Genomic DNA, 17371 nt, shown 5'->3' with positions numbered 1-17371 from the left:
AAAAAGACCCCAACTCCAAGCAGGTGAGATAAAATAAATTGGCTTATTTATTGAGCCTCCTGCTGCAATTGTGTTCCCACTTAGCATCGGGTTGGTGCGCACTTACAGAGAGGTTTTAACCCACTCACAGAGAGGACCTGCTAGGGACAAGACACGGCCTGGCTGGACTGCCAGTGACAGAAAGAGGCGCTTCCTCCTCCAAAACTAGGCCAGGAGTAAGATGGAGGTCGTCCTCTGTAGAGGACCAGGGCAGCCTCACTGTTTCAACTGTGCCCCACAAACGGATGACGACAGCCCTACTTTGTCGTCCCATCCTGCCTGGGGACCAGCCATGTCAACCCAGGCTGGAGTCAGGCCCGCTCGCCAGAATGGTCTCTTAATTGATTATAGACACACTCTCAAGACCAAAGCACAAAGGCTCCAGCTGGCTCCGAAGGCCCCTCCTAGCTCCCAGCTCTCACACAGGGGTCTCCATGGAGGCTTTGCATCACGAGGTTGAGTGGGAAAATCCATTATCTTAACAGCCGGCTCCAGAGAGAGAAATGATTGTGGGGGAATAAAAGTCTTTGATGTAGTGCTTGGGGAACCTGGACCCAGAGGGCCTGGGGGTGCTGAGACCCCGCAATCAGGGGCACTACAGAGACGGTGCCACAGAGAGCAATCAACTAGATAAGACCTAGGAAGGAGGAGGTGAGGTGAACAGGGAGGGTCCTCTTTTCAAGGTGGCCTCAACTGAGTTCAGCCTCATCAGTTATGGGGACTGGAGTAAGAAGGAATGGGTGGCTTCTGAGTACAAAGAAGGTACTCCATTTTCAAATGATTCATCTGTTTAAGTGAAGTTGAGTTTTGTTTGTTTTCTGTGGTACTGGGGATGGAACCCAGGAGCACGCTACCACGGAGCCATATTCCCCAGCCATTTTTATTTTTGTATTTTGAGACAAGGTCTTGCTAAGTTGCCCAGGCTGGCCTCAGAGGTGATCCTCCTGCCTCTGCCTCCTGAGCCAATGGGATTACAGGCCTGGGCCACCCTTCCTGGCCTGGGCGCCAATGTCAACAGAAAGCCGTACTGAATGGTAGCTCAGCAAAGGTTGGGGCTTCTGCCTGACAAGGCTTGATACTCAAATCTTCCTAATGAACCCAGGATACAAGTTTTATAATTACCCCAATTTATAGATGACAGCAACCGAGGCTCAGAAAGGTTATAAAAATTTGCCCAGGGTCACAGGGCAGGAGGAAACAGAGCGGGGATTTGCCCTCCAACCTATGAGGCTCTTAATCCCTGCTGTACGTACCCCTTACCAGGTGAGCCTCTCAGCTGTCCTCTACTAGACACCAAGAGCCAGTTTCTATAACCTGAAGAGACCCACCTAAAACCTCCTGACCCTGGGTGGGGCCCTTTTTGCTCCCCCATTCCGCCTTTTTACACATCAGAAATGTCAGACGGTTCCATGATTCAGCACTAGTTTGTTACCTGGCAGAGTGGTACTTGGAGGTGGTGGGATGGGGAGGAACAGATGTGGGCTTTGGTTCAGGGAGACCTGTGTTCTGATGTCAGCTGTCACCTCCTCATGTGCAAAATGGGAGGACACTTCCTACCCCTGCCCTCCAAGTTCAGCAACTGTGCAAGGCCCTAAGGAAGTCCAAAGTGGAGCCTACGACCACAGGAGCCACACAGGTGAGTTCAGCCAAGGAGGAAGAGACCACAGTGCGAGTCCTCACCTGCCAGGCTCATGAGAACATTCCTGGCTTCCCCAGTGGTCAACCCTAGCCCCCTCCACCCCGCAGAGACTCCCTCAGAAGAACCACAACCCCAATCTCTCTTCCCTGCAAGGAGGAAGGTGCCAAATGGCATCCTTGTGACTTCAGCGAGGGCAGAACCCAGCCTCACTCTGTGCCCTGTTAGCGGCCACCGTGCACAGCCCCCAGCCATCAAAGGACACCATGAATCTCAGGTTCCTGATCCAAAGAAAGGCCCAAGGCTAAGACCTGCTGCTTCTGGAAACAATTAAATGACTGAGCTTCGCTCCGCTGGAAACGAGACGGCTTTGGAAATGACCACCCCTGCTTTCCAGTGGCAAACCAATCACCCACAACACTGGGCCCCGTTTCAGAGCAAGCAGTGTTGACCTGCAATGCTGGAGACTCCAGCCTATGGGGGAGCTCGCAATCTGCAAGGGAGAAGGCCCTGCCTTCAGGGGGCTCCCTATCTGATGGGGGACTCGGACTCTCCCTGCCAGAGACACTGGCCAGATGGGAAAGAGCCAGAGCATAGGAAGTCCCCATCTGATGTGAGACACATCTCCTGCCCTGGGAAGCTCCCCACCAGACAGGAGGACACGTTTTTGCCCTGAAAGATCTTCCAGCCTGATAGGGGAGCCTCAGTTCCCACCCCTCTGTAGGGGTCCCCAATCTGAAGGAGATGCCTATTCCTGCAGATGGTACCATCCAGAGACCTCTGCAATACTTTAGCCAAATCAGAGGAGAGTCATCTCCTACGTAGACAGAGAATGAAGGAAACAGGCAGGGCCTTGAGAGAACTCCTCACTGAATATAACTGGTGGATCCCAGAGGGACACATGGCCCCTAACGTCTTTCTGGGTTGTTCCTGTCCTGTTCTTCAAACTGGCTCATGAACCTATTGTCCCACTAAGTGACTTAGGTCCCAACAGAACACACATTCACTTGAGTGGACAAGTGTCAACGTATATTTGAAAAATGAAACTGCCCCTGTGCTAAACAGGCACAGCCACCTCACACACGGGTACTTGTTAACTGGTTAACTCCAAGCCTCAGTTTCCCTGTCTTTAAAATGGAAGTGATAATAATAATGAGGCATGAGAAAGTCAAATAAAATAGCATCAATGGAAGTATCTTTTGCCTTCTAAAAGCTTTATAGCAAAGCTGTGATGTGATTCCCAGGGGAGCGTCAGGAGCAGTGCTGCTATTGGGGAAAGATGGGGTAAAAATCCATCCAAGGGCCGGGGATGTGGCTCAGGCGGTGGTGTGATCACCCGGCATGCAGAGGATGCTGGGTTCAATCCTCAGCACCACATAAAAATAAAGAATGTTGTGTCCACCGAAAACTAAGGGATGGATATTGAGAGATTCATTCTCTCTCTCTCTCTCTCTCTTTTTGAAAAAAAAAAAAAATCCATCCAAATCCCTCAAAGGCCCTTAGTTGCCCTCAGCCACTGGAGCTGGGTCAGCAATCAAGGCAAGGTCAAGGGCATTCCCAAACACCCCATTCTCCCCAGGAAATAGCATTGGAATAAGCCAACAGTCCCTGCATCAATCTGAGTCTTTAAATGAGTTTCTATTTTAGATTAGTATCACGTGTTAACAAACTCAGGAGATAAAGCCAGGACCCAGGCAGCCATGCTGCCTCGACAGTTCATGAACACGCTCTCGTGCTTTCCCTGATGGCAAAAGGCCCGAGATCTAGGTGTCGGAAGGCCTGGTTTCCTAAGGCCCCTCTCTAGCTTGTAGATGATGCTCCTACTCTGTGTCTGTGTCCTGAGCTCTTCTTATGAAGACACGGTCACACTGGAGAAGAACTGGCTCTACCTCACCTCTTTAAAGCCCTGCCTCCGGTTATCGTCACATTCTGAGGTACTAGGAGTTGAGACTTCAAAATAACTTTTTTGTTGTTTTCTTTTTCTTTTTTCTTTTTTTCTTTCTTTTTTTTTTAATACCAAGGATTGAACCCAGGGGTGCTTTACCAATGTTCCACATCCCCAGCCCTTTATATTTTTTTTATTTTGAGACAAGGTCTCACTAAGATGCTGAGGGTGGTCTCAAACTTGTAATCCTTCTGCCTCAGCCTCACCAAGTCACTGGGATTGCAGGAGTGTGCCACTGTGTCCAGCTCTCAAAAGATGATTTTTAGAGGAGCAAAATCAACCCACAGCAATACTCTAAGACATCCGAGTCCAGAGGAACCTGACTTCTCTGGGCATGTTGAAGTGACATTGGAGTATGTCTTAGCCTGGGTTCTCCCACAAATGGCCTGAGACAAAGGGATGCATGAAGGTAGTTTATTAGGGATGTGCTCCCAGAGCACAAGAGAGGAATTGACGGGGAGGTCCAATACAAGGATAAAGCTTGTTGAGTGGGACTCAGGAAACTGAGCTCAAGTTAGTTGGGACTCCTAAGAGGATCTCAGTCTCATGAAGGAAATAAAACAAAGGAGCATTTACCCATCAGTGTTGTCCCCACTGGCTAGGGATGGATACAACCCTGACTCTTCTATGTTACCACACAGGTTCCCTCAGAGTCAGAAAAGCCCTGGGAGCAGAAGCCAGAGGTATGTGGAACAGGCCACCATGAGGCCCTGCCAGGGTACATAGGTAAAAAGTGGGTCAAAGCCTATGGAACTGGCCACCACAGGAGGGGCTAGAGTAAGACATGGGGGGAGAGGACCAAAGTGAGGTACAAGAGATGTCACCTCAAACTATGACCTGCAGGATGAGTAGGAGCTAGACAGAGAAGGCTAAATGACAGGAAGAGTTCTCCAAGCTGAGGAAATGGTAAGTGCAAAGCCCCTGAGGTGGGAGGGGAATATACATCACTCAGAACACTAAAAGCCAATATAGCTGAGCTCAGAGGGAGAACCAGTGCTGGCAGATGAGGCTTGGAAGGAGGGAAGACGCCAGATCATTCAGGCCCATATTAAGGGATTGGAACATTATCCTGAAAGTGATGGAAGCTATTGAAGGGTTTAAGAAAGGGCAAGGAGAGAACTATAACAGAGGTGTGTTTAGCAATTTCCCTACCCACTTGGATGCAGACAGGAGTGGGAAGAATGGCTTTTTGGTGACTTTTCTGGGGTGCAGCATCGACCCATTTACTTCTAACCAAGAAGGAAGGTGGCTCAGACAGGAACCACTGCCCGTGGCACTGCAGAGGCATCTTGGTCTGGAGAGGCTCTATAGCAAGGAGATGCTTTAGCAGGGGTGGGGAGGATGGGTCCTTGGAAAGAAAGAAGCGGATTGGTCAAAACCTCCCAGCAAACTTGCTCGAGACAGAGCTCAGGAAGAAACTCTGTGGCCGGTGACTGCCACTCCTTACCTGTGGAGTGCTTTTAGCAGAGGTACCTGGTTTGCATGGGTGTGCAGGATTGCCCACGGTGGATAAATATGGAAAGCTATGAGTTTATGGGGCATGGACGGACCCCTTTGATCACATAAGCTAAATTACCACCTGAATATAAACTGAAGATGATTCAAACCCAAAGAGCTCCCTGTGTGTAAGTGATTAGTCACGTAGAGTTCTTAGAGACCTCATTTGTCAATCTGGGCAGAGGAAATCCAGATGTGGTGAAAAAGGCCTCGTGGAGCTGCTTAGAGTCCCAGACTGCTGCCTGGTTCATCTGCGCTCCCGGATTACTTGTATTCTTGAAATTATTAGTAAACCTCAATACTGGGTAAGATCACTGATTCATGAGTCTCATGGGACCATCCAATGCTTTGTGACATCTCAGTGGCACGACATATTCAGACTCATCCCAGCTTCATTAAATGCAAATTTGGTCTACCTTTTGGGCCACTGCCTCTCACAGAAGTGATATTTTTAAGGTCTGAACTACATCTATAAAGTCTCCAAAATTCCTTTGTCCTTGACGGTCGCCTAATGGGTCGCTCGGAGTCTCACATCCTAGCAGGAGTTCAACATCTCCTCTAATAAGGACCCTTTTAATTAATTCTCCCCGAGCCCCCACCTCAACAAGGCTCCAGCTTTCAAGAAATCCTGCCCGCAGAACAAGTTACATTTGTCAAGAAATAATGGAAACACTTTTTCCAACTTCGAATTAATCAAAACCAGTCAAGAGCTTCTGACGAGCGTGAAAACTACCTACCATTTGAACTTGACAGCATTTTGGATAAAAGCAGAGAAAAATGGTCTCTTAATATAGATAAATGTTCAATAGTAGGGGTGCAGGATTCTTTTTGAAATTTTGTATATAATTCTTAAAGGGACCCCAGGCTAGAAACCACTGTTACAGAGAATCCTTTAAACTCACCGGCTTTGTTCCTCGTCTGCCATTTCTCTGACTGTTCACAACGCTTTAATTTCCCTCGTAGTTTATTTGCTCCCACTTCCATCTTTCCCCACCCATGTGATCTTTAGCCACCCGAAGCTTCATTCATTGAACACACTGAATATGGACTTTCAAATCATGCAGAACGATGTTAAATAATCATCTGCAGATCAACCCACTGAGTATGACTCTGATCCATCCAGGGGCCCTTCTCTCTCCACCTGGATGTCCTGGATGTCATGGACACTTGGATGTCCCCCTAATAACTCTGGCCCCAAGAACTCTCTGCAGGGCTTGGGCTCAGCTTCCCACTCTCTATAGAAGGTTTTCCATAGGGGTGTGAGCAGTGGGGTCTGTGGCTTGTCAATGGAAAAATGTAATCTCCTGGGTATATGATTTTATCTAAAAGGAGAAAATCATTTTATTAAATATTTAGTATGCATTGATAAGTAGTATATGTATGTAGTTTATTAACAAATTTATACACAGTGGAGTGGAACTTGAAGCTTTTCTCATGAACAATAGTGAAGAATGCAAATAGAGATGCCTCTGCAGAAGATACTCCCCCCCACCCCCCATGCCCTGGCTCCACTCCTCCCACCCCCACTCCTGCGGCCCTCATCTCCATCTCTCTCCAGTCTCCACTCCAGTGTTTGTGCGCTCGCTCTCCACTAGGGCTCCTAGGATCCTTGTATGCTGACTGGCCATTGGCCCAGCCTGGTCCCTGTTGCAGGGTCTCCCACGCTCAGACCCAGTTCCTGAGCCACAGCTCAACCCGAAGCCCCAGGCCCCTATTTATCTGGATAATCATGTGCCTGAGACATACAAACACTATTTAAAAAGCCCCCTGAATGTTATATAATGTAGTCCAAACTAGAAACAATCTCAATATCTACCAGTGGGAGTTGAAAAAATTACAGTGATTCTACAAAACGGTCTGTTACGTAGCCATTAAAAATTATGTTTTCCAGAAAATTCCAAGAATACGGGTACTTTCCCAAGCTATGAGATCAAATGCAGACACAGGCTTCAAACTCTATATACAATATTATATCAACTATTAATATGTAAATATACACAGAAAAAATCCTGGAAGGAAACGTACCTAGAGGTGCTCATGTGCCTCCGTTTGCTAAGCCAGGCTCCAGCAAGGGTTCCCCAGTGGCCCGTGTGGGCCTGGTACTGAGTTAAACCCTGACCTAAGGAATCACAGCTGGTCTTGGTTTTCGACATGCTACATTTCTAGTTTTACTTTTACATAAAAATAAAAGAGAAGAAACAATGTTTTTCTCGTAAAGCTTAGTCTGTGAAACCAAAGATTGCTCTGAAATCCAAGCTGCATGTACTGATTCCTCTTGTTTATGACACTGTTTTACCCCTTGCAATAGTCTCTATGGGATAATCAGGGATTGTTTCTCCCAGAGGAACGACGATACCTTTCCTGAGCAGTTACCTTCCCTAGGAATTCAGGGGTCTTACCCTTATCATCAGTTACCCTCACCCACATATAGCTCCAGGACCCCCTGAACAAGGGACAAGCCTGGGCTACGTAGCCATTAAAGGGGCTGGGACAGGGCAGCCAACCCCTGGATACCATCTTCATTGCTATCCAGATACAAAAAAGGAGTACAACTTCAACAGGAAGGAATAGAGTTAGACATGGGCAGAACTCTCCTTTTGACATGGCAGGTAAACCACAAAGTGGGGACACTCCCTACCCCAAGGGGTTCAATAGTGGGTGGGAAAGAGCAGGCCCACTTGGAGGCAGGGAGGGGGTTGCCTCTAAAGGTTCCTTCCAGCCTAAAACCCCAGTCAGGGTGAGGTCAGGTTGTCCTGGGAGCAATGGCCAGAGAGCCAGAGCATCCCCAGCCCTCTCCACAGCCCTCTCCACAGCCCTCTCCATAGCCCTCTCCATAGCCCTCTCCATAGCCCTCTCCATAGGAGAGCGCTAGACTCCAGCCTGAGGCGGGCTGCCTGGGCTCCCCTGAAGGAACTCCTCAGGACCAAATGGCCTCTGCGTGACTCAGGGTCAGAAGGGAAGAGTCTCTGAAGTAGCAGCCCCCAGTGCACAGTAATCAGCACCATAATCCCACGGCACCCATGAGGTCCCTTCTCACATCCCATCCCCAGCTCTCCCATGGCTCCTGCCACTTCTTCCAGGCCTTACCTTAAGGACTCAGCCCTTCTTCCTCCACTCCAGCCTCTCCCTGTGCCCCTCCTCCTGGCTGAATGTGCTGAAGCTGCGGGGAAGCACACCATGGCTGCTCTCAGAAGGGAGAGGGCGGGAGACTTTGGAAAGAAAGGGGCAGAAAGGCAGGGGAGGCGAGGGGCTGAGTGTGTGGGGCAGGGCTGCAGATGAGAGGGTGAGATGGAGCTGGAAAAAACAGGCTGGGAAGCTCTTGCAGAAGAACCACTGTCACCGTACAATAGTGCCAACTCTCCCTGCCCCTCTGCCATCTTCCAAATGACATCCTAGCCAGGTGCGGTGGTGCATACCTGTAACCCCAGCAGCTCGGGAGGCTGAGGCAGGGAAATCGTGAGTTTAAAGCCAGCTTCAGGAACTTAGTGAGGTCCTCAGCAACTGATAGAGACCTTGTCTCTAATAAAATATAAAAAGAGCTAGGATGTGGCTCAGCAGTTGAGTGATCCTGAGTTAAATCCCCGGTACTCCCCCCCCAAAAAAGTTGAAAACCTATATCCAGACCTTACTACTAATCTTAGGGGATTGGACTGACCCTCCCCAGTGTGTGAAAAGAGGACTGGCAGATGGAGACTGCAGTAAGCACTGAGATGTTAATGTACACGCATGTATCCACACGCACACACACCAGACACACCACACAAGTATGCACAAGTACCACCATGTCCTTGCCCAGCACATGCACCACACATGTGCGCGCACCCACACACACCTAATCCAGCCACTGACCATTAGAATAATCGATGCCCAGTGCCTGTTTGGCAGCCCAATTGGACCCCTGCATTTTTACAATGAAATATTTAATGGTGGGAGAGCGATCACGCCCACAGTGGGTGGGTCTATGGCCCTCTAGGCTGAGGTCAAGTGCCATTCTCCTCAGTGATAGCCACTCAGGCAGAATGAGATGGCAGGAAGCACTCCTGCCCCTGCAAAGGGAAGGAGCACGGCTGCAGCTGGCCTGGCAGCTGCTCCTCAACCTCCTGCCACCCTCAATGGCAGCCCGGGCCCCCCCTACCCCCGTGCACCTGCCACGGGCCTCCCCAACATCCTGCTGACCCCACCCTCTCTCTTCCCTCAGTCCTTCTGAACAGCAATACCCCTAGAACAGCCACCCACCCAGTATAGAATTTTGAAGAAGTCCTTCCCTTTCTGGAAGTTTCTTTCATGCCTATGGCTGGGCCTCCTTTAGGACCGCCAGGCAGGACTGTGCTCCTCTCCCTGAGCTCTGGCTCCAAGGGCAGGTGAATGCCCTGTGAGAGGGAGATGGCCTGACCCAATGACACCAAGGCAGATAGATCAAGAGCACTGTGAAGAGTGACAGAACATGTCAGGCTGACATGTTCCTTCCACCCTCAAGGGCCCGGAGGAACTGATCAGAGGCATCTGACCACGTGAGGCGGCTGCTGTTCCCATACACCTTAGCTCCTGCCTCTCAGCTCACCCCAGCAACCCCTAAGCATGTTCTGCAATCCCACCTGCCTGAGCATGCCCACCTGGCCACCTCTGAGTGGGCAGGGGCCTAGACCTTCATGGAGGTCAGAGCCTGCCATCCGCTGACTCTGAGGGCCTCCTCCCACGCAGGCCACTGCACAATATTCGTGGAGTAGAAAAAACCCTCCATGGTAGAAGGGAACCGTCACTGTGAACTGCGCCCACCACGATGTCTGGTCTCTCAAAAAGCAGCAGGAGTCCACTTCTGTTGTTTTCATTTGGAACTGTGACTGGGATGTGCCCATCAGATTCTGGGGTCCCAGGATGGGAACTGTAAACTAGAGCTAGGTTGTTGAGAAGGGACCTCATGGGTGCCGTGGGATTATGGTGCTGATTACTGTGCACTGGGGGCTGCTACTTCAGAGACTCTTCCCTTCTGACCCTGAGCCACGCAGAGGCCATTTGGTCCTGAGGAGTTCCTGCAGGGGAGCCCAGGCAGCCGGCCTCAGGCTGGAGTCTAGCGCTCTCCTATGGAGAGGGCTATGAAGAGGGCTGTGGAGAGGGCTATGGAGAGGGCTATGGAGAGGGCTATGGAGAGGGCTGTGGAGAGGGCTGTGGAGAGGGCTGGGGATGCTCTGGCTCTCTGGCCATTGTTCCCAGGACAACCTGACCTCACCCTGACTGGGGTTTTAGGCTGGAAGGAACCTTTAGAGGCAACCCCCTCCCTGCCTCCAAGTGGGCCTGCTCTTTCCCACCCACTATTGAACCCCTTGGGGTAGGGAGTGTCCCCACTTTGTGGTTTACCTGCCATGTCAAAAGGAGAGTTCTGCCCATGTCTAACTCTATTCCTTCCTGTTGAAGTTATGCTCCTTTTTTTGTATCTGGATAGCAATGAAGATGGTGTCCAGGGGTTGGCTGCCCTGTCCCAGCCCTTTTGCTGGCTAGCCCAAGCTTGTCACTTGTTCAGGGGGTCCTGGAGCTATATGTGGGTGAGGGTAACTGATGATAAGGGTAAGACCCCTGAATTCCTAGGGAAGGTAACTGCTCAGGAAAGGTACCATCATTCCTCTGGGAGAAACAGTCCTTAGGTTGTCCTGACTGTAAGCCGTGGGTCCACAGGGGTGACCTCTCAGCCCCCTCTCATGCCACCACTTTTCTTCTTATAAGAAGGATATAACCCTAAAGAGAACTCCACCCTGAGCACCTCAGGGGGAAACTGAGTCACCATCCCAGCTCCGACTCTCAGCACCTCGGCTCCCTCCTTCCCACCCCACACACAGTACAAAGGTCACAACCGATCCTCCTAAATTAAATAGTACAGAGACCAAAGGACCAAGTGACAAATGCATGGGACTTAACGGGAGCTTAATTTAGAGGGGAAAAAAAAGCAGCTAAAGAGACATTTGAGGACAATAGAGAAAACTTTTTAATATAGACTAGGCATTAGGAGATATTAAGAAATCATTAATTTTGTTAGTTGTGATAACATTCTTATGATTATGTAGAAAAAGGTGTTTATTTTTTGGAGATAAGTGCTGACAGGGGAGTGAATACCGTGATGTGACAATTTACTTTAAAATGGTTCCTCAAATAAAATAATAGATGAAGCCAACTCAGACAACATTAGAATTGTTGAAGAACGTAGGTGGCGGAAGCTTATTGTACTATTCTCTCTACTTTTCTATTTTATAATAAAATGTTAAATCAAACAAACACCTGTGTAAAAGGGGGGAAAAAGTTACAAAGACACCAACTGCCACCAACAGAGGCCAACTGGACAGCCGACACTTGTGTCATCACACAGCTGGGCAAGGCCTCCCCTGGGGTCACATCAGAGAAGGCCAAGAAGGGAGCCTGGCATTTTGCTCCCTCCAGCTGGGAACACACTGCCCCTGTAGTGCACCCCAGGTGGTGAGCAAGCCTCCCGCACCTGCTGTGCAGGAACAAGGGGACACTCTCCCTCCTGGGGGTCAAGGATGAGGGTAATCTAGATTCCTACCTAATCCTCAAGATAATAAGCAGCTCTTCCCACTCTCTTGCCAGCAAGTGGTCAGGAAAAGCCTACTACAAAGATATTTAATTAAGAACCAGAGTCTCATAACACAACAGGAAAATGTCCCGGTTTCAATCAAAAATCACTCACCACACCCAGAGCCCAGAAGACCTCAAACCGAATGAAAAAGGACAATCAATGGAAGCCAACTCCAAAACAATAGAGATGTTCAGAATTACCTGCCAAAGATGTCAAAGCAACTATTATAAAATGTTTCTGTGAACAATTATGAACATATTTGAAACAAAATTTTAAAAAAATAGGTCTCAGCAAAAAAAAATAGAAGATATAGAGAATGAAAGGAAAAATTTATAATTGAAATATAAATATTTTATAACTAAAATAAAGGGCTCATTGGATAGACTGAAGAGCAGAATAGAGAAAACAGAGGGAAAACTTAGTGATATGGAAGATAGAACAATAGAAATTACCCAATATGATCAATAGAGAGGAAATGGATTCAACAAACAGAGCTTCAGGGGCATGTGGGATTGTAAATAGAAGGAAAGCCGGAAGAGAAAAGAAGAAAAAGAAAGCAAAACTGAAAAAGTACTTAAATGACATATGAAAACTACAAATTTGGTGAGAGACATATTTCTACAGATTTTCTTAAACATTTATTTTTTAGTTGTAGACGGACACAATACCTTTATTTTGTTTATTTATTTTTATGTGATGCTGTGGATCGAACCCAGGGCCTCACACGTTAGGCAAGTGCTCTACCACTGAGCCACAACCCCAGCCCCTATTTCTACAGATTTAAGAGCAAACTCTAAACAAGATAAACCCAAAGAAATCCATTCTAAGTCATATAATAATTAAACTTTGAAAACTAAACACAAACAAAAAATCTTGAAAGCTGCAAGTTATTATTTCTTTGAAAACAAAAAGGAACTAAAAATAAATCCTGAAGTTAGAAAAGACAATAATTATGGGATTGGGTGTACATCTCAGCAATAGAGTACAGGTTGAACAGGCATGAAGCCCTGGGTTCAATCTCCAGAAGCCCCACAACCTCCCAAAAGTACAATAAGTTGAATGAAAAATTCACTAAAGGGGCTTCATAACCACTTTGAACAGTCAGGAAAAGAATCAGTAAACCCAAGATAACTCAATTCAGATATCCTAATTGGTTTCCCCCATATGTAAACTGATTCCTTTCTCTTGTGGCTTTTAAAATTCTCTCCTTATTCTGTATGCTAGGCATTTTCATCATTATAATGTGCCTTGGTGTGGCTATTATTCTAAATGGAACAACAACAAAAAAGAATTCAGAAAAATGACAGTCTGTAATACAACATGAAGCATGCCGATATGCACACAATGGGCATTCCAGAAAGACTGCAGGGAGAAAAAAGGCAGAAAGAATATACAGAGAAATAACAGCTGAAAAATCCCAAAATTAATGGAAAACATTAATATACACATCCAAAGTGTCCAACAAACTTCTAGTACTATAACCTCAAATGGATTCACACCTAGACACATTGTAATCAAACTGCTGAAAGACAAGAGAGACTCTTGAAAATAGCAAGAGAAAAGCAACTCATCACATACAAATGCCCTCAGTGAGATTAACAGCTGTTTTTCTCATCTGAAACCATGGAGGCCAGAAGGCAATGGAATGACATATTCAAAGTGCTGAAAGAAAAAGATTGCCAACCTAGAATTCTATACCCAGAAAAACTATCCTGCAAAAAAGTATGGAAACTAAGAAATTCCAGATAAAAACTGAGAGGACTCACTACTAGCAAATCTGCCATATAAGAAATACTAAATGGTCTTTCAGGCTGAAATGAAAGGACACCAGGCAGTGAAGACAGAATAAAGAACATCACTAAATATAGCTGCATAAGTAAATATAAAAGACCATTTAAACCTATTTTTTGTTGTAACTTCTCTCCTATTTGACCTAAAAGACAACTACACATAGCAAAAATTATAAATCTGTGTTGACAAGCACACAAAGTATAAAATGCAATCTATATGACAAGTACCACAAAGAAGGGGGATAGAATGGGATTATATAAAAGCAAAATGTAACACCTTCCTTTGCTGATTGTCGTTGTTTTTTATTTCATCCTCATGGAATATTTTGCCAAGGATATTCAGTAGTGCAGACTTTCTAATTGTAAATTCCTTTAATTTTTGTTTATCATAGAAGGTTCGTATTTCATCATTAAATCTAAAGCTTAATTTTGCTAGATATAAGATTCTTGGTTGGCATCCATTTTCTTTCAGAGTTTGGTATATGTTGTTCCAGGATTTTCTAGCTTTCAGGGTCTGGGTTGAAAAATCTGCAGATATCCTAATTGGTTTCCCCATGTATAATCTGATTCCTTTCTCTTGTGGCTTTTAAAATTCTCCCCCTATTCTGTATGCTAGGCATTTTCATCATTATAATGTGCCTTGGTGTGGATCCATTTTGATTTTGTAAAAATCAAATTTGGTGTCCTGTAAGCCTCTTGTATTTGATTTTCCATTCATTCTTCATGTTTGGAATTTTTCTGATATTATTTCATTGAATAGATTGTTCATTCCTTTGGTTTGTAACCCTATGCCTTCCTCTATCCCAATAATTCTTTTTTTTTTCCAAAGAGAGAGAGAGAGAGAGAATTTTAGTATTTATTTTTTAGTTTTCAGCAGACACAATATATTTGTTTGTATGTGGTGCTGAGGATCAAACCCGGACCACACACATGCCTGGTGAGCGTGCTACTGCTTGAGCCACATCCCCAGCCCCTATCCCAATAATTCTTAAATTTGATCTTTTTATGTTATCCCATAATTCTTTTTTTAATTTATTTATTCATTTTAGTTGCTGATGGACCTTTATTTTTTATTTATATGTGGTGCCGAGAATCGAACCCAGTGCCTCACACATTCAAGACAAGTGCTCTATCACTGAGCCACAACCCCAGCCCTATCCCATAATTCTTGAATGTTCTGCTCATGGCTTCTTACCATCTTCACTGTGCGGTCAATATTCTTTTCAAGATTATGTATTTTGTCTTCATTGTCTGAGGTTCTGTCTTCCAAGTGATCTAATCTGTTGGTGGTGCTTTCTATTGTGTTTTTAGTTTGGTCTTTTGTTTTTTTCATTTCAAGAACTTCTTTTTGTTGTTTGTTTTTTCAGAACCTCTATCTTCTTATTGAAGTAATCTTTTGCTTCCTGTATTTGGTTATATAGCTGTTTATCAAAATGATCTTTAGAAGCAAAGTCTACATACTTTTGAAATTAAGTTGTATTAAATTTATGTATGGTAAATATTCAAGATAACTATACTAAAAATAGGAAAAGCTAAATGGCTATAAAGAGAGGTAAAGTTTCTATACTTCTTTCAAATTGATAAAATGGTAACACCACGGGGCTAGGATTGTGGCTCAGCGGTAGAGCGCTTGCCTAGCATGGGCGGGACCCGGGTTCGATCCTCAGCACCACATAAAAATAAAGGCATTGTATTATGTCCATCTACACCAAAAAATAAATATTTTTTTTAAAAAGGCAACACCAGAAAACTTTAATATATAATATATATATATATAATATATATAAAACAAAATACCTAGAGTAATCTCTAAAATGATTATACAAAGTTATACTCAAATATACTACACATAAATCAAAATGGAATTCAGAAATATTTAAATAACCCTAAAAATGCAAGAAGAAAACAGAGAAAATAACAAAATAGAAAATAAAAATAAAATGTCAAGCTTAAGACCTAATAGAACAATAATTTTATTAAATGTAAATGGTCTAAATATACCAATTAAAAGATTAAAGAAAATGAGAGAGAGAGAGAGAGAGAGACAGAGAGAAAGAGAGATTAAGATTGGCAAAGTGACTTCAAAATATGCCCCAACTTAAGTAACTAGGTAAAAGAATAAAAACCAGTGAAAATACCACATGTGGTTAAGGATATGGGGAGAACTGTATCACTCACACAGTGTTGACGGGAATATAAAAGACTAAAGCTACTCTGGAAGTTAGTTTGGCAATTTCTTACAAAACTAAACATACAGCTGGGCACAGTGATACATACCTGTAATCTCAGTGGCTTGGGAAGCTAAGATAAGAGAATCACATGTTCAAAGCCAGCCTCAGCAACTTAGCTGAGGGCCTAAGCAATCTAGCGAGACCCTGTCAACTCAAAATAAAATATAGGACTGGGATTGTGGCTCCGTGGTAGAGTGCTTGCCTAGAATGCATGAGGCACTGGGTTAGATCTTCAGCACCACATAAAAACAAAATAAAGAAAAAATAAATATCAAAAAATAATAATAAAATATAAAAAGGACTGGGGATGTAGCTCAGTGGTTGAATACTCCTGGGTTCAATCCCTGGTACAAAAAAAAAAAAACTAAACTAAACATGCAAGCACCATATGGCCCAGCAATTGCACATCTGATCTTTTATCCAAGAGAAATAAAGACTTGGGTTCTCACAAAATTTATAAAAGAGTGTTGATCGCTTCTTTATTTGTAATAGTCAAAAACTATAAACAAACCAGATGCCTTTCAATGGGTGAATAGTTTAAAACCTGTGTCATAGACAACTACTTAAAGCAGTGACATTAGTTTGTGTTTGTACCTTTACATAAAAATACAATGGCCTGGATGAATCTTTGGAGAATTATTCTTTGATCAATAGCAAAGGTTAGAACAGGATTTCACTTACAGAAAATAACTTTCTTGAAATGATAACATTATAGAAATAGAGAACAGATTAGTGACAGTCTGGGGTGGAGAGCAGGAAGGAGTGGGAATGGCTGCAAAAGAGGGACAGGAAGGGTCCTGCGAGGATGGAAATGCCCCGGGTCTTGACTGATCAGTCCACATCCCGGTTGTGATGCTCTACTATATGGTTCTCCAAGATGTTATTATTGGAAGAAACTGAGTAACGGATATTATTTCTTACGACTGTGTGTGAACCTACAAATATCTAAATAGCAATTTCACTCAAAGCAGTTTAGGAAGGCACTCACTGTCAGGGTTGGGCAAGGGCAGGGCCGGCACCTGAGCCTGAGCTCTTCCTTAAGTTGGCCCCAGAGGCTTGGCTTGCCTTGGTCTAGTCCCAATTCTGCCTGGAAACATGGCCTCAGGCCCACTTATCAGAATGCAAAAATGAAAAGACCTAGTCTGATCCCTACCATGGCCAGGAAGCCTCACAAGGTCCCATCACCACCTGCCTCCCATCTGCCCCTTCCACGTACCTTACAGTGCACAGCCTTAGCTGATTGGAGGATGCCGGGTAAGGAAGATGGGAGGGATCACCTGCTGCCTTCCAACTGCAGCCCGTAGAGGAACCACCTGCACCCCACAGACTCACCATTTTAAAAGGGAAGAGACTGTTAAGAGCATCTGATTTTCTATGTGGAGAAACTGAAGCCCAGGAAGAGAAGTTCCTCTCCCAAGGCCCCAGAGTCTCCTCCTGCCTGGATTCTGGCCACAAGGCCACGGGCTCCTCTTGAGCACTTTAGGATGAAAGGCAAACAGGAGGTTCCCAGCAACGACATCTCCAAGGCCACCGGTTCCAGGAAGAACTGGATCTGAACCCTAGGACAGGGGAGGGGATAAATCATAAGTGGCAAGAAAGAACCAGCAGCCAGGGGTGACTCTGCAGTGCCATGTGGGCTCTGCCTCCGCC

At 45.5% G+C, this 17371-nt stretch overlaps 1 protein-coding gene across 11 annotated transcripts in view; it reads right to left on the bottom strand.

The window, feature by feature from the left end:
- The window catches only part of Megf11 (multiple EGF like domains 11), a 322486-nt gene that overhangs the window by 264676 nt on the left and 40439 nt on the right, over nucleotides 1-17371 (bottom strand). For 5 of the 11 annotated variants that reach the window (XM_078049440.1, XM_078049431.1, XM_078049435.1 and 2 more), the window contains exon 1: nucleotides 16938-17061. The exons of 1 other annotated variant lie outside the window; for it this stretch is intronic. In XM_078049440.1, coding sequence (XP_077905566.1) covers nucleotides 16938-17056 — 119 coding nt within the window. In that variant the 5' untranslated portion in view covers nucleotides 17057-17061. Of the gene's footprint in view, nucleotides 1-16937; nucleotides 17064-17371 lie in introns of those variants that run through there. 5 more of the 11 variants (XM_078049436.1, XM_078049434.1, XM_078049439.1 and 2 more) reach the window with 3 other exon arrangements.

Source organism: Ictidomys tridecemlineatus, chromosome 5 (genome assembly GCF_052094955.1).
Source record: "Ictidomys tridecemlineatus isolate mIctTri1 chromosome 5, mIctTri1.hap1, whole genome shotgun sequence".
Classification (NCBI taxonomy): Eukaryota; Metazoa; Chordata; class Mammalia; order Rodentia; family Sciuridae; genus Ictidomys; species Ictidomys tridecemlineatus.
This window is presented reverse-complemented; position numbering and strand designations above follow the sequence as displayed.